At 42.3% G+C, this 21,953-nt stretch overlaps 1 protein-coding gene across 4 annotated transcripts in view; it reads right to left on the minus strand.

Annotated features, from left to right (window-relative positions):
* Positions 1–21,953, minus strand: part of slc25a25b (solute carrier family 25 member 25b) — an 81,448-nt gene that overhangs the window by 12,827 nt on the left and 46,668 nt on the right. For 3 of the 4 annotated variants that reach the window (XM_051938381.1, XM_051938382.1, XM_051938383.1), the window contains exon 2: positions 580–706. In XM_051938381.1, coding sequence (XP_051794341.1) covers positions 580–706 — 127 coding nt within the window. Of the gene's footprint in view, positions 1–579; positions 707–2,435; positions 2,592–21,953 lie in introns of those variants that run through there. The other variant, XM_051938384.1, reaches the window with a different exon arrangement.

Raw genomic sequence — 21,953 nt, forward strand, 5'->3', positions numbered from 1 at the left:
TTTTACACATACAAGTCAGCTTACAAATCACAGTTGTATCATATCTTGTGCATCACTGAAGGAATATGTCTGGTCTGAAAAAAAATATAAATTCAAACAGAAAATGCTCTCTCCTACATACAATTTCAAAACTGTATAAATGTTTCTTGATATCAGACACAATTGTCAACTGGCAGCACTTGTTTCCATCTTCAGTCTGACGTTGTCTCCATTCTATATGATTTTTGTTGGGAGGATAATGAAAGGTATCCACCAGAATCTATCATCATTTTAAAACAAAACTGATGTGTATCCAGGACAACATACTGGTTTTGCTGCAAATTTAGGGAAAAACAAACCATTATATCTGAAAATAAATGCATTTATTAGAATACATATCATCTATACAAAATTAATTTGTTAATCAAGGAAGTCATATCAAATTCTTTGCCTTCATCTGCTATTACTGCTTCTTGGTAGCAGCGCACAGCTTGGCAACACTTGACAATTGTGTGGATCCCGACAAGTATGGAAGTACAGTTACTGTAGTTCTGTTTCATCCCTTTGTTTTGTAGCTTAAGTGGTAACAAGATTCCTTACCATCATTCTTCTTGTCCAGACTCTTGAACACCAGCCGCAGTTTTTTCTCATGGTCTCTTAGGTAATGAACAAACTCTTCAAAGTCTAACTGTCCGTCCAGGTCTTTGTCTCCTGCTTTCACTATTTTCTGTAAAACAAGAAAAGACAGGACAGACTTTTGACAGACCTGTGTCCACTGAGGAAGACACATGACGAAAACACATGAGGAAGAGACTCATAAAGCTGGTGGCTCATTTTTTGTATTTCAGCAGTGTCAACTTTTTTAAGTAAGCATGGTGCATTAGCTGTACAGAACACAACACTGTCTGTAAAGGATATCAACTTGACCTATTTCTGCATGGTTACTGCATAAATATAAGGAACCCTTTGCGCAGCTATTTCAAGAGGCAGGTGCGTAGGAGAGGGAAGAGCACATTCAACAAGTACAAAAATGGACTCTCGCACACTCTCTAAATCCAAACAAATTTACTGAAGCAATGGTTCGGTACCAGACCTTCATTAAGCAGATTAGTTTTTTGTACTGCGTGAATACAGCAATGCTGCTTTGTGTATTAAGTGATGTAACTAACAGAAGCAGGGTCAGAGGGTGGAGGTTCCACCACTTCCTGCCATCTGTACACTGTTTATTTAGCCACAGATTTTAGATTATTAGATGGTGGTTGACTTTGCAAAAAGGATGGAAATGGCTGTAGTGAATACTTTCTTCCAGAAGAGGCAGGAACATAGGGTGACCTATAAGAGTGGAGACAGGAGCACACAGGTAGACTACATCTTGTGTAGATGGTGTAATCTGAAGGAGATCAGTGACTGCAAAGTAGTGGTAGGTGAGAGTGTAGCCAGACAGCATAGGATGGTGGTGTGTAGGATGACCCTGGTGGTGAAGAAGATGAAGAGGGCAAAGGCAGAGCAGAGGACCAAATGGTGGAAGCTGAAAAAGGAAGAGTGTTGTATGACTTTCAGGAAAGAGTTGAGGCAGGCTTTGGATGGTCAGGAGGTGCTTCCAGATGACTGGACAACTACAGCAAATGTGATCAGGGAGACAGGTCGGAGAATACTTGGTGTGTCATCTGGAAGGAAAGGAGATAAGGAGACTTGGTGGTGGAATGAGGAGGTGAAGGAGTGGATCCAGAGAAAGAGGTTAGCTAAGAAGAAGTGGGACACTGAGACAGTGTTTCCCCTCCCATATAATCAGCGAGGCGGCCCCCCTCGTCGGTATAGGCCACCGCTTCATTAAAATTCTGCCGACATTGCCGCCTCACTGGTCCGCGGCAAAAAAAAAGAAGTGCAGTGCAAAACCCGCCAGACCGATGAGACCGTCCGCGGGGGGTGTGCGGCTGCGGCGGAGACGGCCCGATAGTTTATGTAATTCCCCCCCCGTCAACAACTTTCAGCTGAAAGTGACCCCACCACCTCACAGCCATTTCAACCCAGGGGAAACACTGCTGAGAGGACCGAAGAGAGTAGACAGGAGTACAGGGAGATGCAGCATAAGGTGAAATTAGAGGTGGCAAAGGCCAAACAAGGGGCTTACGATGACTTGTATGCTAGGTTGGACAGTAAGGAGGGAGAGACTGACCTGTATAGGTTGGCAAGGCAGAGAGACAGAGATGGGAAGGACGTACAGCAGGTTAGGGTGATAAAGGATAAGGATGGAAGTGTGTTGGCAGGTGCCAATAGTGTGATGGGAAGATGGAAAGAGTACTTTGAAGAGTTGATGAATGAGGAAAATGAGAGAGAACAAAGAGTAGAAGAGGTGAGTGTTGTGGACCAGGAAGTAGCAAAGATTTGTAAGGATGAAGTGAGGAGGGCAATGAAGAGGATGAAGAGTGGAAAGGAACTTGGTCCGGATGATATACCTGTGGAGGTACGGAAGTGTCTCGGAGAGGTAGCAGTAGAGTTTCTGACTGGGTTGTTCAACAGGATCTTAGATAGTGAGAAGATGCCCGAGGAATGGAGGAAAGGGTGCTGGTGCCCATCTTTAAGAACAAGGGAGATGTGCAGAGTTGTGGCAACTACAGAGGAATAAAGCTGATGAGCCACACGATGAAGCTATGGGAAAGAGTAGTTGAAGCTAGACTAAGGGCAGAGGTGAACATCTGTGAGCAGCAGTATGGTTTCATGCCAAGAAAGAGTACAACAGATGCAATATTTGCTTTGAGGATGTTGATAGAGAAGTACAGAGAAGGTCAGAAGGAGCTGCATTGTGTCTTTGTAGATCTGGAGAAAGCTTATGACAGGGTGCCCAGAGAGGAACTGTGGTTTTGTATGAGGAAGTCTGGAGTGGCAGAGAAGTATGTTAGAGTGGTGCAGGACATGTATGAGGACTGTAAGACAGTGATGAGTTGTGCTGTAGGAGTAACAGAGGAGTTCAAGGTGGAGGTGGGACTACATCAGGGATCAGCTCTGAGCCCCTTCTTGTTTGCTATGGTGATGGACAGGATGACAGACGAGGTTAGACAGGAGTCTGCATGGACTATGATGTTTGCAGATGACATTGTGATCTGTAGTGAGAGCAGGGGAACAGGTGGAGGAGAAGCTAGAGGCGTGGAGGTTTGCCCTGAAAAGGAGAGGAATGAAGGTTAGCCGCAGCAAGACGGAGTATCTGTGTGTGAATGAGAGGGACCCAAGTGGAAGAGTGAGGTTACAGGGAGAAGAGATCAAGAAGGTGGAGGATTTTAAGTACTTAGGGTCAACAGTCTGGAGCAATGGAGAGTGTGGAAAAGAGGTAAAGAAGCGTGTACAGGCAGGCTGGAACGGCTGGGGGAAAGTGTCAGGTGTGATGTTTGATAGAAGAGTTTCAGCTAAAATGAAAGGAAAGATTTACAAAACTGTGGTGAGACCAGCAATGTTGTTTGGTCTGGAGACAGTGTCCCTGAGAAAAAGACAAGAGGCAGAGCTGGAGGTAGCAGAACTGAAGATGCTGAGGTTCTCTTTGGGAGTGACCAGGATGGATAGGATCAGGAATGAGTACATCAGAGGGACAGCACATGTTAGAGGCTTTGGAGATAAAGTCAGAGAGGCCAGACTGAGATGGTTTGGACATGTCCAGAGGAGAGAGAGTGAATATATTGGTAGAAGGATGCTGAGTTTCCCACTGCCAGGCAGGAGGCCTAGAGGAAGACCAAAGAGGAGGTTTATGGAAGTGGTTAAAGAGGACATGAAGGTAGCTGGTGTGAGAGAAGAGGATGCAGCAGACAGGGTTAGATGGAGGCAATTGATTTGCTGTGGCGACCCCTGAAGGGAAAAGCCAAAAGGAAAAGAAGAAGTCATCCAAGACAATTTGGGCTACTTTCTGCTACTAAAATCTGCCATGCCATGCCAACTGGAGTGATTTCTATAAGGAAACAGAGTTAGCTGAAAGCATGAATATACAGACCTTTGCCGACTGGACAGGACAAAGAAAAAAAATCAACAGTATGCATCTGAGCATTACTTTGCTGACTGATTTTTTTCTGGTAACATGAGCACAAGCATAAAATAAAACATTTACAATAAATTAAAGTAAAAAAATAGTGTTTGTGTCATAAACAGGTGAGAGTGGAAGCTTTAGGTCCATGGGTGACCTACAGCTAAAAGATTCACGAACAAACATCTTATTATGAGGACTTTATGATAGTGACATTGTCATTTAAACCTACAAATAATTTCACAGTTGGAGGATTTAGAAACATTTAAAAATGCAAACACTTCTGACATGTAAAACAAAGAAATATTTCTGATATTGATCAAATTGATCAGACTACTGTCAATGAACATGATAACTCCTTTGGACAAAGACATTGTGTTGTTGAAGAATAACTTGAAGATGTGAAGGATGAATCTGCACAAAAGTCCTCTCTAAGTAGTTTACAGAGCAGCAAATCTCTTCTTTTAAACCTCTTTTTTCGTGATCTTTGTGCAGAGGTCTGCAAATCTTTTCCAAATGGAACAATTTTGATAATGTGAAAATGCTCAAGATCCAACGGTTCCTTGTGATTATTTTAAAAAAAATATAAAACACCCACTATGACGCCAACCTGGCTATTGTTGGATCCACTCAAAGATTGAAGAGTGGTTCCTCCCTCTGACACATCAGCAGCATATTAAATGCAACACAACTTCACAAAAAAGTGACTCCATCAATTACTATATCAGGACTAAGGAACTCTTTCTCCAACACTTCAATAGCTACAGCAATGACTGATTGTGAAAATATATACTACAATGAACCACTGACCGGGCTGTCCAGTGGCATAGTGGTTAGCACTTTCGCCTTGCACCAAGAAGATCCCAGTTCAAATCCCGGGTTGGGCCTGGGATCTTTCTGCATGGAGTTTGCATGTTCTCCCTGTGCATGCGTGGGTTTTCTCCGGGCAGGCCGGCTTCCTCCCACAGTCCAAAAATATGCTGAGGTTAATTGGTTACTCCAAATTGCCCGTAGGTGTGAATGTGAGAGTGATTGTTTGTCTGTATGTGTGGTCCTGCGACAGACTGGCGACCTGTCCACGGTGTCCCCTGCCTTCGCCCGAGTCAGCTGGGATAGGCTCCAGCGACCCTAGTGAGGATAAAGCGGTGTATAGAGAATGGATGGATGGATGAACCACTGACCTTCCTATTCAAAGCCACTGTGACTATTTTATTTATTTATTTAAACCTTTATTTAACCAGGTAGGTCAATTGAGAACCAGTTCTCATTTACCATGACAAATTTACTGTGTCCAGGTAAAATAGAAACAGAAACTGTTTTAAATCCTCACTTTCAGAATTTTTTTCCTTATATTCTTTTTATTGATTTTTACGGAGGTACTGACAAGTGTACAGGATAGTCTTTAGAGGTATTCACAATATTGCATGTTCAAACCCACCCAACCCCTCCACTCAAAGAAAAAACAAAACACACAAAAACAAAAACCAAACAAACAAAAGTAAAATAAAAGTACACATAGCCACAAGTATATGTGTGAAGGAATGCAAATAATACACATATAACTGAAATGAATAATTGGTATAGACGTAGTAGGAAATCACCATAGGACAACTGCTATAAGGTACAGTAGTTCCACTTTGGGAGCCTGGTCTGTGGATCTCAGTGCTGGAGTGTCAAGGGCAGCATTGGGAGTATCACGGTTCAATTATAACATCAGGTCTTTGAAAATAAGCAAGACTCGGTGCCCATATCTTATAAAACTTTTGTTCTGATTTACGAATAGAGCAGCATATTTTTTCTAACTTGAGGCAAGACATGAGGTCTTGTAACCATTGAGAGTGTGTGGGAAGATGTGTTCCTTTCCACCTGAGCAGAATAGACCTGCATGCCAAAAGAAGAGCAAATGATAGGGCAGCGCGTTTGGTTTTGGGCAACCCCCCGTCTTTCATGACACCAAAAAGGGCCAAAAGTGGATCAGGTTCTATGACAGTGTCTAGGGTCAGTGAGAGGATCTGAAATATATTTCTCCAGAACTTTTCAAGGCTGGGACATGTCCAGAACATATGGATTAGTGAAGAATTTGGACTTTGACATTTGTCACAGTTGGGACTGAAATCTGGAAAAAGCTTGGATAATCTCAATTTGGAAAAATGAGCTCTATGTACAACTTTGAATGGAAGCAGGGAGTGGCGCGCACACATATGGAAGCGAATGTGACTCAAAATTCAAAAGCATTAGCAGAAATGCTTTTGCATTTCAAAGTCATGGCTGCACTTTTTGACTCAAAACTAAAATGAAAAAGCAATATTCCAAAATGCAATTTCATTTTCTTCTTCAACACTGCTCATTCTGTGACTAAATGAAAAAGCAAAAGCAAATCACATTTGACATTTAATTTTCAAAACGTTCACCAGCAAAAAGGTAACAAAATTCAATTTGAAATGTCAAATTCGAAAATGCAAAAGCATTAGCAGAAATGCTTTTGCATTTCAAAGTCATGGCTGCACTATTTGACTCAAAACTAAAATGAAAAAGCAATATTCCAAAATGCAATTTCATTTTCTTCTTCAGCACTGCTCATTCTGTGACTAAATGAAAAAGCAAAAGCAAATCACATTTGACATTTAATTTTTCAAAACGTTCACCAGCAAAAAGGTAACAAAATTCAATTTGAAATGTCAAATTCGAAAATGCAAAAGCATTAGCAGAAATGCTTTTGCATTTCAAAGTCATTGCTGCACTATTTGACTCAAAAATGAAATGAAAAAGCAATATTTCAAAATGCAATTTCATTTTCTTCTTCAACATCGCTCATTCTGTGACTAAATGAAAAAGCAAAAGCAAACTCAGAAATGCTTTTGCATTTTCGTGTTCCCCCGCAAAAAGTGTCTCATAATTCAAATGCAAATGCATTCTCAAGTGACGCAGGAAAGTGACGTCACGGACCCCCCCTCATTCTGGCCCCTTCTGCATTTTACGGCATTTTAAACAATGCCGGCTCATTGCGCTGCATTTAATTGCACACTACATCGAACGTTGGAGACAAGGAAACTTGGAATAACTTTCCATAGGTAAGAATTTTTCTTGGTTCTTTTTTCATTGTTAAATCTTGTTCAGAGTCTATGAGAGCTAACCAGTTAGCCGCTAGCAAAACACTAACGCAAGCTAACAGCTGGACAACCAAACACCAGACGATTATTAGTAGCTGTAGTATAGCTGTACAAGCAGTAGTAGTAGTAATACTAAAAGTACACGCAGCAGTAATAGTAATACCAAAAGTTCAAGCAGCAGTAGTAGTATAAATAGCCGTTAGAGTAGTAGAAGTGTCAGCATTTGTAATAGTATTACAAGTTGTAGTAGCAGTGACAGTATCAGCAGCAGTAGTTGGTGTATTACCACTACTACTAGTCGTCACATTACTATTAATACCACCAATACTACCAATAGTAGTTATAAAGCCTAACTCATATATATCCAGATTAGCATCTATGTTCTTCCTCCAAACCCATTTTATGATTGGGATTTCAGGCAATTCTTTAGGACTGCTCTCACATAATTGAAATGTTACTAAACAATGTTATACTGATCAAATTAAATAACTTTGGTCTCCAGAATATTGGCTACTTCTGTTCTTTGTCCTTAATTTAGTAGCATGATTTATTTTTAGATATCCTGTTGTGTACGGACATATACTTTTTTGTCTATTGTTTTTACTCCATGTAGGTTTCCCAAAGACTTTCGGCTGAGGAGGAAGTAGGAAGCAGCTTTGAGGAGAGTGGGGTTTGCTGCAAGTGATGAGTCGGTGCTCTGCAGCAAACATTTTAAACCTGATGAGTTTGACAGGGTGGGGTGTGAAGTGTTACTTACTCAGGGAAACACACAACAATGTACCGGTGTATTGTAAATGTAAATAAACTATCCCGTTCTAGTCTAGCTCCTTCTTATATGTATATATATATATATATATATATATATAATTATATATATATAATCTAAAAAAAGAGATTCTCTGTACCCAGAGGGGAAATAGAGGGCTGGAAGTTTTAAGTTTTGAAACTATGAATGTGTTCAAAATTAATTGGTTATGTCGCCTCATCAGAGAAAATGTTAATATGTGGAATGCAATACCAAATTATTTATTCAAAAAATTAGGAGGAATTCATTTTTTGTCCACAGCGTTGCATGAAGGTTGTGTCTACAGATACGGATACGGCACTTTCCATTTGCCTGACAGATACGGACCCGTACGCGAGTCTCGCGAGTCAAGAAGCTGCTAACCACTGCAAACAGTTGAAAGGTAAGCAAAGGTTAAGGTTGGGGTTAGTGTTAGGGTCAGGTTTAGGGTCCGTACCTGTAGTACTGATGCTACGGTCCGTACCGCTAGCGTCTACCGGGAGTCACGTGACCAGATCTCGTGTATCTGATTGGCAAATGGCAAGTGCCGTATCCGTAGTCCACAGGCTACGGGTATGGGTCCGTAACTCTAGCAACAACCTGGCATGAAATGTCAGACCGTTCACAGTGTGGGATTGTCAAGAGGTGAAGACTCGACTGACCAATTTCCAGCATGATATCACCAAGTTAGGGGCCATTGTTCCTGAAAATATAAGGCCTTAAACTTACTATTACCAACAGGTGGCGCTATGACTTTTTCAAAATTTATGAGTGTGGATGTGTTCAGACTGGACCTGATGTCCATCATGTCAAGTTTGGGGCAGATAGGATCTTGTTCAGCTGAGATATGAATGGTTAAATTTTCATGGTGAAACATCGAAATTGGTTTGGCCGCCACAGACACGCCCTTTGATGACAAGTCACCATTTTCACTGGGATGCATCATCAATGTGTTCAGCCTGTTGTCACCGCATTTGAAGTGAATATGATCAACCGGGTAACAATAGGGCATGAAAGTGTAAAAGATGTCTATTTCCTGAAACCACAAGGTGGCGCTATGACTGTCAATGAATATCCCTATGTGGATGACATCAGGACAGGACTGTCATCATACATGTAAAGTTTCAGGCAGATTGGAGCATGTTGAGAAGAATTAGACACCAATTCCTGTTTCATGGCGAAGGATCAGTTGTTTGAGGCTCCGCCATGGCCACACCTTTTGGCTTCTGGTTGAGTTTTTGATAACTTTTCATCAGAAAGGTCTGGTGCATGTACTGGCCAAATTTCAGTTCTCTCAGACTTATCCACTAGGAGCTATAAATTTTGACAAATGTACAGCAAATTCAAGATGGCCGACTTCCTGTTGGGTTTAGGGTGTGGCTGTGATTGACTTTTTGGTGTGTCCTGATGTGGTGCATATGCCCACCAAATATTGTAGCTGTAAATAAAACATTGTGGAAGTTGGCCTAATGACCACTTTTTCAATTTTGCAGGTGGCGCTATAGAGCCATTTTTCCACACATATGCGCAACTCCCATAAAATATCAAATTTTTCGCCAGTCCTGATGTGCACGCCAAATTTCACGCGTTTTGGTTCATGATAAGGCCGCCAAAAAGGCAATTCATTTCCCGAGGAGCGATTAAGTTTGAAAAATTTACAGCAAATTGAAGATGGCCGACTTCCTGTTGGGTTTAGGGCGTGGCTGTAATTGACTTTTTGGTGTGTCCGGATGTTCTGCATATGCCCACCAAATATTGTAGCTGTACATGAAACATTGTGGCAGTTGGCCTAATGACTACTTTTTCAACTTTGCAGGTGGCGCTATAGAGCCATTTTGCCACGCACATGCGCAACTCCCATAAAATATCAAATTTTTCGCCAGTCCTGATGTGCACGCCAAATTTCACGCGTTTTGGTTCATGATAAGGCCGCCAAAAAGGCAATTCATTTGCCGAGGAGCGATTAAGTTTGACAAATTTACAGCAAATTCAAGATGGCCGACTTCCTGTTGGGTTTAGGGCGTGGCTGTCATTGACTTTTTGGTGTGTCCTGATGTGGTGCATATGCCCACCAAATATTGTAGCTGTAAATGAAACATTGTGGAAGTTAGCCTAATGACCACTTTTCAATTTTGCAGGTGGCGCTATAGAGCCATTTTGCCACACACATGCGCAACTCCCATAAAATATCAAATTTTTCGCCAGTCCTGATGTGCATGCCAAATTTCACGCGTTTTGGAGTATGATAAGGCCGCCAAAAAGCCAATTTACTTTACGGGAGAAAAAAAAAAAAAAAAAAATAATAATAATAATAATAAACCCTAGGGTTTCAATAGGGTCCTTGGCACCGCTGGTGCCTTGGACAGTCGGTGCCCTGGCACCGCCTGTCCTTCGCACCCTCGGTGCTCGGACCCTAATAATAATAATAATAATAATAAACCCTGGGGTTTCAATAGGGTCCTTGGCACCGCTGGTGCCTTGGACAGTCGGTGCCCTGGCACCGCCTGTCCTTCGCACCCTCGGTGCTCAGACCCTAATAATAATAAACCCTAGGGTTTCAATAGGGTCCTTGGCACCGCTGGTGCCTTGGACAGTCGGTGCCCTGGCACCGCCTGTCCTTCGCACCCTCGGTGCTCGGACCCTAATAATAAACCCTAGGGTTTCAATAGGGTCCTTGGCACCGCTGGTGCCTTGGACAGTCGGTGCCCTGGCACCGCCTGTCCTTCGCACCCTTGGTGCTCGGACCCTAATAATAATAATAATAATAATAATAATAAACCCTAGGGTTTCAATAGGGTCCTTGGCACCGCTGGTGCCTTGGACAGTCGGTGCCCTGGCACCGCCTGTCCTTCGCACCCTCGGTGCTCGGTCCCTAATAATAATAATAATAATAATAATAATAATAAACCCTAGGGTTTCAATAGGGTCCTAGGCACCGCTGGTGCCTTGGACAGTCGGTGCCCTTGCACCGCCTGTCCTTCGCACCCTCGGTGCTCGGACCCTAATAATAAACCCTAGGGTTTCAATAGGGTCCTTGGCACCACTGGTGCCTTGGACAGTCGGTGCCCTTGCACCGCCTAAAGTTTCAAGCAGATTGAAGCATGTTCAGGGCATTTACACCGCACTTGAAATTTTATGGTGAAGGATCAAAATTTCAGAGGCCGCCACGGACACGCCCTTTGACTTTGGAAAAAGTTTTTAATAACTTTGGATCATTAAGGCCTCCACTATGTACTGGTGGAATTTGAGGTGAATTGGAATTTCCCTCTAGGAAGAGTTCGCTCGAGAAAAAAAATGAAAAATGGGCAAAATCTGACATTCAACGCAAAATAGCTCACTTCCTGTTGGGTTTGGAATATGGCTGTCAGTGACTGTTTTTGTTCAGCCTGATGTGCTGCATATGTGTACCAAATTTGGTAGCTGTAGCTGAAACATGTTGCCCGTGGGAAAGTGTAGGGGGTGCTATTGAGCCATTTTGCCACACACCTCCACATGCCCTAAAAAATATTAAATTTTTCGCCAGCTCTGATGTGTGTGCAAATTTTCATGACTTTTCGAGCATGTTCAGGCCCTGAAAAATGCAGTTCTTTTGGCAGGATAATAATAAAAAACCCTAAGGTTACAATAGGGTCCTACGGCACCGTTGGTGCCTTGGACACTGGGTGCCCTTGCACCGCCTGTCCTCGGCACCCTCGGTGCTCGGACCCTAATAATAATAATAATAAAAAACCCTAAGGTTACAATAGGGTCCTCGGCACCGTTGGTGCCTTGGACAGTGGGTGCCCTTGCACCGCCTGTCCTCGGCACCCTCGGTGCTCGGACCCTAATAATAATAATAATAATAAACCCTAAGATTACAATAGGGTCCTAGGCACCGCTGGTGCCTTTGACAGTCGGTGCCCTTGCACCGCCTGTCCTTATGTCCTAATAAAGCCACAGCAGTTACACATAACTTGTTGTCACATGTTTTCCTTCTTTCTTTAGGGGACCAGAACAGGTGTTGTACAATGAACGTGGTGTTTTTAGATGTCAGTGTCAAGCAAATTACATCCATGTATTATTAACAACTTTTAGAATGACAAAAAGAATCGGATCGGTATTGCCCGATCCTCAAGGCTGCAGTATCAATATCGGTATCGGATGTGAAAAAGTGGCATCGAGCAATCCTTAGTTCGGACCAAAGCTGCCTGCCTGATCAGTAACTAAAAATGGTGTCGCCATGTGGCCACTTCAGCCACATGCACACTGATTTCCTGATTTCCCCTCAAAGGTGAGATAACTTACAGATAACTTCCTATAATGGTGCCTGAACAGCAGCGCACCAGGTTAACATTCAATTCCATCAGTATTTGACATTAGTGCTGATTTGACAAAAGATTGGAAAGTCAACAGTGGTAATGTCTCCTTGAAACAGAAGGTTTGTTGCTTCATCATCAAGTGTAAAACTATTTTGACAAATTTCAAAGGCATATAAGGACTTAAAACAGCAGGCTGAATATTTTCTGTTTGTTTCATGGCAGCAGTGTCTACACTCAAGTGCATTACTATTTAGCATTTATTTAACCAGGTTGGTCAAATTGGGATCAGAGATTTCCTTTACAAGGGAGACCTGGCTAAGAGAGCAGCAGTATAGTCACATTAAAAACAATAAACAACAGATAAAATTAATGACACTAAAACATGCTCACATAAAACACCTGAAACGTTTGGTTAAAGTAATGTGATCAACAATGTCAAATTCCTTTGACAAGTCAATAAAGCGGGACAAACAGCATTGCTTCTTGTCAAGAGCTTCAGTTATTTTATTTATGACCTTCATGGAGCAGTAACAGTACTGTAATTTTTGTAAAAACCTGACTGAAATAGTAACAGTTAGAGGCCGAAATTCTTTTACCTGTTCACTGACCAGAGTTTCCAGCACCTTTGTCAGAACAGAGAGTTTAGATATCAGTCTGTAATTGTTTCAGTTGTTAATTGTAAGATTTGTTTAGACTATGCAGACATCAACATGATCAATATGTTATCTTTTGGCCCATCCTAAAATCACAACGTACAACATTTATTTTAATCAATCAATCAATCAATCAAAGTTTATTTCTATATCACGTTTCTTACATAAAGTAGCACTAAGTGCTTAACAAATTAAAAACAAACAATAAAAAGACAATGCCCCACATCCCTCCCAACTCAACTCCCATCATACTCCCTATCAACACACGGACAGTCACACGGCCACGCACACACACATACACACTTCTACAACAGAAATAACTAGAAAAGCACGCAGAGAGCGCAGACTTCCGCCAGGCCATCTGTCTGTCTGTCTGTCTGTTTGTTAACAGCATAACTCAAAAAGTTATGGACAAATTTTCACCAAATTTTTACAGAATGTCCGGAAGAGCAAAAGTAACAATCAAATTTTGGAGGTGACCTGGATCACCATCTGGATCCAGGATTTTTTTGAAGGACTCTGTACAATTGAGAGATGGCCGCCAAAATCCGTCCATAACTTTTTGAGTTATGCTGTTAACAGACAAACAAACTCCGATGATTACATAACCTCCTGGCAGAGGTAATAAGTTAACTGTGTTCATGAATATAGAAAATAATTACTGACAACTAATGCTGCTTGGGTGCTTTTATGCAGGATAAAGGAACCAGGATGCTACTGTGGATCTGCTGCAGTATCTGGAGACGTCAGAGGAACGGTTCTTGAAACAGATCTGAAGACACCGAGACCTGACCACTGCCATGCTCCAGAACATCCAGAGGACGGATGAAAATTCAATCACCTTTGCTGGACTGATGGGACGCATGGTGTCTGTGCTGGAGCGACTGTCACAGAAATAAACTGCATTGTCCACTATTCCTACCTTTTTTAGAAAAAGTAATCATATTTTTTATAAATTATTTTCCTTCTTAGCAATTTAAGTACACTGGTATTTTACTCTTGTACTTTGGGTGAATACAAATATATTTGTGATGAAAGATGCGTGTTTTGTCTATAATCTACAGAGATTTTATTCAATGTTAAGTGCACACTTCTACGTACACACATTTTGACAGATAATCAGTTGTGCTTTTCAAGCAGATTTCATTCTGAAGCATATCAGCAACATACCAGTATATTGTTTCTTACAACATATGTCACACCAAGCTAGATAAACTGCACTACTGCAGCAGATATATTATTGAAGTGTGCTTACATTACATGTCTACATACACTACTCACAAAAAGTTACTCAACTTTCAGGTGACATTTATGGAAATTGTAAAAATTAATGCTGTGGTGATATTAAATCATGAAAGTAGGGCATTTAAGTAGAAACATGCAATAGTGATTTCCTCATCTCAAACAATTTATTAAGACAAAAGCTAACAGCAGTGAAGGGTATATCACAATAAAAATGTCTCATGACAGTTTGCACAGAACAGCAGCTTTCAGCTGAAATCCGGTACAGTTGTGTCCCACCAGTAGCATGGTCACGGATGTTCCCAGACAACAGCTGACCTCTCGTAATTAAGATCATCTATAAAGGTAAATATAGATACTATCATCAATTTATTGCGTTTGTTTAACTGCTATGTAGGTTAGCCGCAGCAAGATGGAGTATCTGTGTGTGAATGAGAGGGACCCAAGTGGAAGAGTGAGGTTACAGGGAGAAGAGATCAAGAAGGTGGAGGATTTTAAGTACTTCGGGTCAACAGTCCAGAGCAATGGAGAGTGTGGAAAAGAGGTGAAGAAGCGTGTACATGCAGGCTGGAACGGCTGGAGAAAAGTGTCAGGTGTGATAGAAGAGTTTCAGCTAAAATGAAAGGAAAGGTTTACAAAACTGTGGTGAGACCAGCCATGTTGTTTGGTCTGGAGACTGTGTCCCTGAGGAAAAGACAGGAGGCAGAACTGAAGATGCTGAGGTTCTCTTTGGGAGTGACCAGGATGGATAGGATCAGGAATGAGTACATCAGAGAGACAGCACATGTTAGAGGCTTTGGAGATAAAGTCAGAGAGGCCAGACTGAGATGGTTCAGACATGTCCAGAGGAGAGAGAGAGTGAATATATTGGTAGAAGGATGCTGAGTTTCCCACTGCCAGGCAGGAGGCCTAGAGGAAGACCAAAGAGGAGGTTTATGGATGTGGTTAAAGAGGACATGAAGGTAGTTGGTGTGAGAGAAGGGGATGCAGCAGACAGGGTTAGATGGAGGCAATTGATTTGCTGTGGCGACCCCTGAAGGGAAAAGCCGAAAGGAAAAGAAGTTTAACCGCTATGTAATGGATGCAAACGTATTTGAGGCTAAGTAGCTAAGCTAAATGAATTATGGAATAATAACAAACGTCAGAAGAACTGCAGCCTAGTGGCTTGGGGCTGTGAAGCCTGAGAACCTAATTTAAATAATAATAAAAACTGGGTAAGTTTATCCCCGTGTTTTGGAACAATAGCGCCACCAGCTGGAACCGAACAACTACACGACGCGCTCATGTTACGCGTTATGCTGCGCACGGTGCAGATCAACAACTATTGTGTACAATCAGAAATTGCGACCGCACGCGTGTGTGAGCGCGTAAAAGTATTTGTCAAACAGTGACAGACAGGCGTGTACACGCTGCTTCATACGCGCGCAGCTTCTTGTTACGCGTGACAGAGTTCGCGCACGTCATTTCCGCGTACGTGTGAGCGCGTGACCGAAATGTTCTATTATCTTCATGTGAGCGTTAATGCGTGCGTTTGTAAAAAAACGCATGAATTTTACGCGTGACCGCTCCGCGTAGTGTGATTGCCGGTGCGCAGCAATGGTCACACGTGAACGCACGCGTGAACGGGAGGCCATTATAAGTCAATGGGGAAACTGCATTACGCGTCAGGCGCATAGGCGTCAAAGTACGCGTGCGTGTGACACGTTCAGTTGATAGCTGCGCACGCTTTTTGACACGATTCTGACGCCCCACACACACACACACACACACACACACACACACACACACACACACACACACACACACACACACACAGAAGCTCCTTTATTTCAAACTACCAATTAGATACTTATAGACATTATAGCATCAGCAGCTCCTCCTCCTGCCATCAGGTAGAGCTGATGTTTCCTCTTCATCAGATAGAGCTGATGTTCCCTCTTCATCAGGCTCCCTTTCCTAAACGTTAACCTTAGCTCCAGCTTTAGTGTTTCCTAAAGCGGCAGTATTCACAGGACAAGCAACAGACCGATTAAAACACTGAAATATTTTCATTTGGTTTTGCTTTCTTTTTGTTATTTTTTCTCCACTGACTGGTGTTGGATCATTAGAGGTTGTTGACTCATGTCCCTCTTCTTCTAAGCCAGGGGTATTCAGCTAAAATTCAGAGAGGTCCAGTCAGAGAAAATGTATTAAAGCAAAGGTCCAGAGCATCACAATGTCTAACTTGAATTAGTGTGATATAAGTTGATGTAACCTGGTAGTTATATGAGAGCCTGCCTGTAATCAAAAACTGCCCGTCAAATAAATTCAGTACGGTTCAAAAACATTTTGACATTTATTAATAAATAACTTTTTATGTAACTGTATATCTTAAAATAAATTGTAGAACTTAAAAAAACGTAGCTGAACAACCTGCACCAACTTATATACATCTTTAACAATACCTAAATCTCATAAATGTAAACATTTGAACACTTTTACATTTTTTTCCTGTCTTTTATCACTCCCCTTATATCTCTGCTGCTTAATATGAGAACTGAGCTGCTGTTTGTCCTGCCAGTGTTTTCAATCATGGCCTGAATGGTGTGAGACCGGTTCTCAAACATATTTAGAGGAGCTCAATGGTGAGTCTGGAACAATATTTAGTTTTGATTATGTTCATAGTTGATAAAGCTGCCTTACAGCTGTATGTTCAGCCAAGCATGGTCAGCATGTGACCACAGTCTGTCCTCTAGAGCAGTGGTTCTCAACCCTGTTCCTCAGGACCCCATGTCCTGCATGGTTTAGATGCTTCCCTGCTCCAACACACCTGACTCAAATGATCAGCTTATCATCAGGCTTCTGCAGAGGCTTGATGACGAGCTGATCATTTGAATGAGGTGTGTTGGAGCAGGGAAGCATCTAAAACATGTAGGACATGGGGTCCTGGGGCCTGTTTCACGAAGCAGGTTCACTGAAAACTCTGAGTTTCTTAACCCTGAAATGAGGGAAACTCAGAGTTTTCCATTTCACGAAGCGAGGTAACTTAACCCTGAGACAGAGGGGTAACTCGAGCCTGTTTCACAAAGAGGGGTAACTTAAACTCTTGGTCAGTTACCGCAGTAACAGACTCTATGAGTTGAACCTGGTCGGCAGCAGGTTTATCTGAGAAAACCTCGAGTTTCTCTCCGTCTCCGCCCTCTTTCAGCCACACATGCCGTTTCATTTCCTCATTCATTCAGTCAGTAAGCGAGCGAGTTTTGGCGTAGAACAGCTTTTATTAACGATCCAGTGGATAAAGGAGCAGCATTACTGCACAGATAATTAAATATTCGTCAGTAGATTGTTATCAGACCGAGCATAAATGTTCTCGCATTTCCGGACAATTATCGGTTTGAGCGGTACCGTTTTGTAATCGTTTTAAGTCCATAATCTACATAAACAACCTAATCCGTCCTTACATTTACAATACCAACCGCAGTCATGCTCTCACATCCAGCAGATATTGTGTGTTGCGCTGCGGTTCTTTGCAAATGGAAGTTTTTATATAATGTCGGAGATGCAGAGTAAGACAACTGTATGCAGGACATTCAGAAAAGTGTTCCTGGCGCTGAAACGGCTTTAACTCATCATTGTGGTTTTCCTGGACACAAACCTGTCAGAGCATCAAGGAGGAGTTCCACGGGATTGCAGGTGAATGATGTAGAGATCTGTAAAATTCATTTTAAATCATATTCTGTTAATGACATTGTGCTGAAGCCTCAGACTGGAATTAGTCATTTGAATTTCTTTTAGGATTTCCCAGTGTGATTGGCTGCATAGATGCACACACATCCCCATTACAGCTCCCTCACATCTTGAATAGGAAGTCCATTCACAGCATAAATGTGCAGGTAGGCTACAGGTAGACTGACTACTGTTTCTAAATGTTAAAGACTGCATCATAGTTCAACATCTGTCATTCTCTGCACTGTCCAAATCAAATGTGATGCTGCATACATCATTTCTAATGTGGAGGCCAAGTGGTCTGGGTCTGTTCATGACTCCAGGATTTATGGAGAGTCTAACCTGAGCAACAGACTGCAGCGTGGTCAGCAGCCTAAAGATTTTCACAATAGAATTCTCTTGTCTCTCTCCTTTAATATACTCTGATGTATCCACTACAGGAGAGTTTGATGGCCTTCTGCTGGGTGACAGGGGTTACCATGCCAACCCAGGCTGATGACCTCATACCCTGACCCTGAACCAGGCCCCCAACAGAACTTCAACCGGACTCACTGCAGGACCAGAGCCCGGGTGGAGATGACCATAGGCCTGCTGAAAGCCCGTTTCCAGCGCCTACATCTCTTTAGGGTGACCCCTGAGAGGGCCTGTGATATTACTGTGGCATGTGTTGTTCTTCATATTACCACTATTAGAGGACAGCAACACCCTACCCTACAAAGTGAAGACCCAGATGATGACCCCATCCACCTGCAGCTATCCAGGACAGCAGAGCAGTCAGAGACACCGTATGCAATAATCACTTTAGAGTTTAAGTCACCATCATCACCACCACAGCAAATAAAGACATGATACACATTTCATTTGGTCTTCTTTATTTCCTACAAATAAAAGAGATAGTTCAGTTAATGTTCCAGTAGTTATCATAATTCACCTATGACCATCACCCACCTCTAACTTGTGCTCCAGTATTTCAATTTCCAGATCTGCCCTCCTAACCTGTTTTTTGGATTTTTCTCAGCAAATGCAGTTTGTAAATCTGTTTTAGTGATAACTGGGAATACATAGAGGACATTAAATTATATTATACAGTTGCACATGAATTCCACAGAATGAACCTCTGGTGTTTCCTGAACATCCATCTCACTGTGTCAGTCTGTGCAGTGGACGTTGAGGGACCATCCTGCTGCTGTCCAGCCATGCTCTGTTAAAAAGGATGAGAATGTGCAACACTTCAGTGTAGGCTAAATGTCACACTCTATATTCCACCCAAAATGTGAATGGGAAGAGAACTATCAGTAACATACCTCCGTATAAAACTTAAACTACCATTTGGATAAATTTTTGGAGTATTGCCAACTTACAGTTACAAGGTCTTTTGTGGTGTGAAGGGGCCAAAAGACAAAAAAAGACACAAAAGAGAACTAAATAATCACATGTACACACACACACACACACATATATATATATAATTTGTATGTATGCATCCATGACCTTTTATACCACCGTTTTACAGGCATCTGCTTTCTTTCTGTTGGCTGAGCAGAAGTCTATGTTAGTTTAAATAGGCTTAATTATTTAACAGAACATGATATGGATGCAGACATTTAGTGTAGCTATGTGTGGATAAAACAACTGCACAGTCAAACAGCCACTTAATATTTAGGCTACTTTACAATGTAAAACATAATCAACATAAAGTACCTCCATGAGATAATGCTGAGGTCTGACCTGCTTGAACAATGTTTTTATATTTCATCGTAAGCTGCTGCCCCGTGCGCTTCTCCCCAGCGGGATTTCACCTAAATGAAATAACTTACTAGGCTGCCATTCAGACAGTTATTCCCTGTAATATTATTACGATTACAAAGGAATACATTTAAACTTACGCATTGATCCGGGCAGCAGTGTTTTCCACGCCGTCTCCCTCTCTTTTGCAGCTCCAGCGGTGTTGCACTTCTTTCTAAAAACGTGTTCAAACTAGCCATATGAGCGCGTCAAAAACTTACAGTTCAAAAACGCAGCCTTTCGCTTCCCCGTTTCCATGGTGACTCGTTGAATCGGGGTTCTATTGATGCCGTCTTTTCAGAGTTGCAGTGCACGCGTGTAACTCCGGGTCAAACTACTCCAAGTTAATCCAACTCAAATCAGCCGCTGTGAAACCGAAAACTCAGAGTTGTCGATCTCAGAGTAGATCAACTCAGAGTTGCGGAAGAAACTCAGAGTTTCTTGAACCTGCTTCGTGAAACAGGCCCCTGAAGAACAGGGTTGAGAACCACTGCTCTAGAGATGTGTAATGCACAAAAGATACGACTCTAAGAGTCGATGCTTTGTAGTGAATCTGAAGAGCCGACTCCTAACGTATTTAAGGGAGTATGGAGTTTAACACTGTCCTCGCAAAAAACATGTTACTGGATCCTACATTAAAGAAGCTTGCCTTCAGTGACAACAGAGCTGTTGATGAGAAACTTCAGAGAATAAGAAGAGCAGCAGCAGCAGCCTGACACCTCCACCATTAGAGGACAAAGTGGAGGAGGAACCTCAAAATTCTGCTGTGTGGAGCCTCTTTGATGGAAGGGCTACAGGAGATGATTCAGGAGAAATCCTATAGCTGATGTGGTAATGGAGGATCATATCTAGAGGAACCCCTCATCCAACTAGCAGAGGACCCACTGAGCTGGAGGCAGGCCAAGGCCTCAGTCTGCCCCACCTGGTGAAGGTGATGGAGGAGAGACAACTTCTTCCATCTAAGAGAATCTTCTCAAAAACACGGCAGATATTCACTGACAGAAGAAATGGTATCAGCCCATCCAAGCTCGGGCTTCTGATTTTTCTGAATGTCAGCCTGCACTGAGGACATTTATACTGTTTGAATACCAAGTCTGATTCTGTTTCTGTTCTGGTTCTGTGGGTTCATGTGCAGAGTTTTGTTCATTTTTTTGTGCAAAAAAGTTTGATTGAAATATTAAACAAAAGTAAGAATGCCTGTTTTTGTAACCAAACAAATGCACAAAATGAGTCAATTATAAGGCTTCTCATAAAAACACTGAATGAAAAAGTGTTTGTCAAAACACAAATGATTCATATTTGCCAGGTTAGGCTAAATATGAGGCTACAAACAATAACAAATTAAGTGCCGTTTGGGAGCCGAAAGAGCCAGCTTTTCTTTGGAAGCCGTGCCAAAAGCTCTCTGAAAAGAGCCGAACTTCCATCACTACTGTCCTCCTCTCTGTCGCTCATCTCTCAACTGCTTATGGAAGGCAGAGCTGCAATGCAATGCAGCGATGTCATTGGCTGAGTAGCGTCACGTGGGATGCCTGAACTCGTACATAATTGGTCTGTGCGTTTCTGAGCTGATAGACCAATGATAGGCACTGGAAAGCTGCACCGGTAAAATAGAAGCGACCTGTCAAATTTACACCCATATAGACAGCATCTGGGTCCAGATCCGGACCGCGGGCCACCTTTTAGTGAGCCCTGTTCTCAGCCAGACACCTTCCCCTGTCCCATACAACTTCACCGCCTCCTAACACAGAGAAGACAAATTTATGAACGGGAAAGTGAACGTTATGTCAAAAAACATACTGATACATATGTTTGCACATTTTAAGTGGTTATATGGAAATTCGGGACCTTTTCTGGTGAGTCTATGGAGTATACCTGCGTGTTTACACCCCTGGGTATACGTATCTTTGGCCATTTTTAAGTGGGTATACAGAAATTTGGAAAATTTTCAAGTGGGTATACGGCGTATACCTGCGTATCACGTAGACTACACCACTGCTTACCATCATTCAGTCTGGCAATGAGATTCTCAAACGAGGCAGTGTCTGTCAGTCATGTCAGCCATTCTGTAAAGCCAGGCCTCACTTGACTCTTCCAGTGTCGGAGGATAATTCTTAACGCAATAATAAAACCAGCTGAGGCCAGGGCAGCCTCCGCCTTTGACACACTACGTGGTAGGAGAGATCGATCTCAAAGTAGACATAATCGGGGGGATTCTGTTAGTGATGTATCCAGCCATTCTCCAATTACATGAAGCACTTGTTTCCAAAAAGGAAAAACAAAAGAACAGTCCCACAAAAGATGTAAACATGAACCTGTGTCACACACATTTCCAGCATTTGTTATCCCTCATCAATCCCATTTTGTGGAGCTTAACAGGTGTATAGTAATATC

The sequence above is a fragment of the Acanthochromis polyacanthus genome, chromosome 18, assembly GCF_021347895.1.
Source record: "Acanthochromis polyacanthus isolate Apoly-LR-REF ecotype Palm Island chromosome 18, KAUST_Apoly_ChrSc, whole genome shotgun sequence".
Classification (NCBI taxonomy): Eukaryota; Metazoa; Chordata; class Actinopteri; family Pomacentridae; genus Acanthochromis; species Acanthochromis polyacanthus.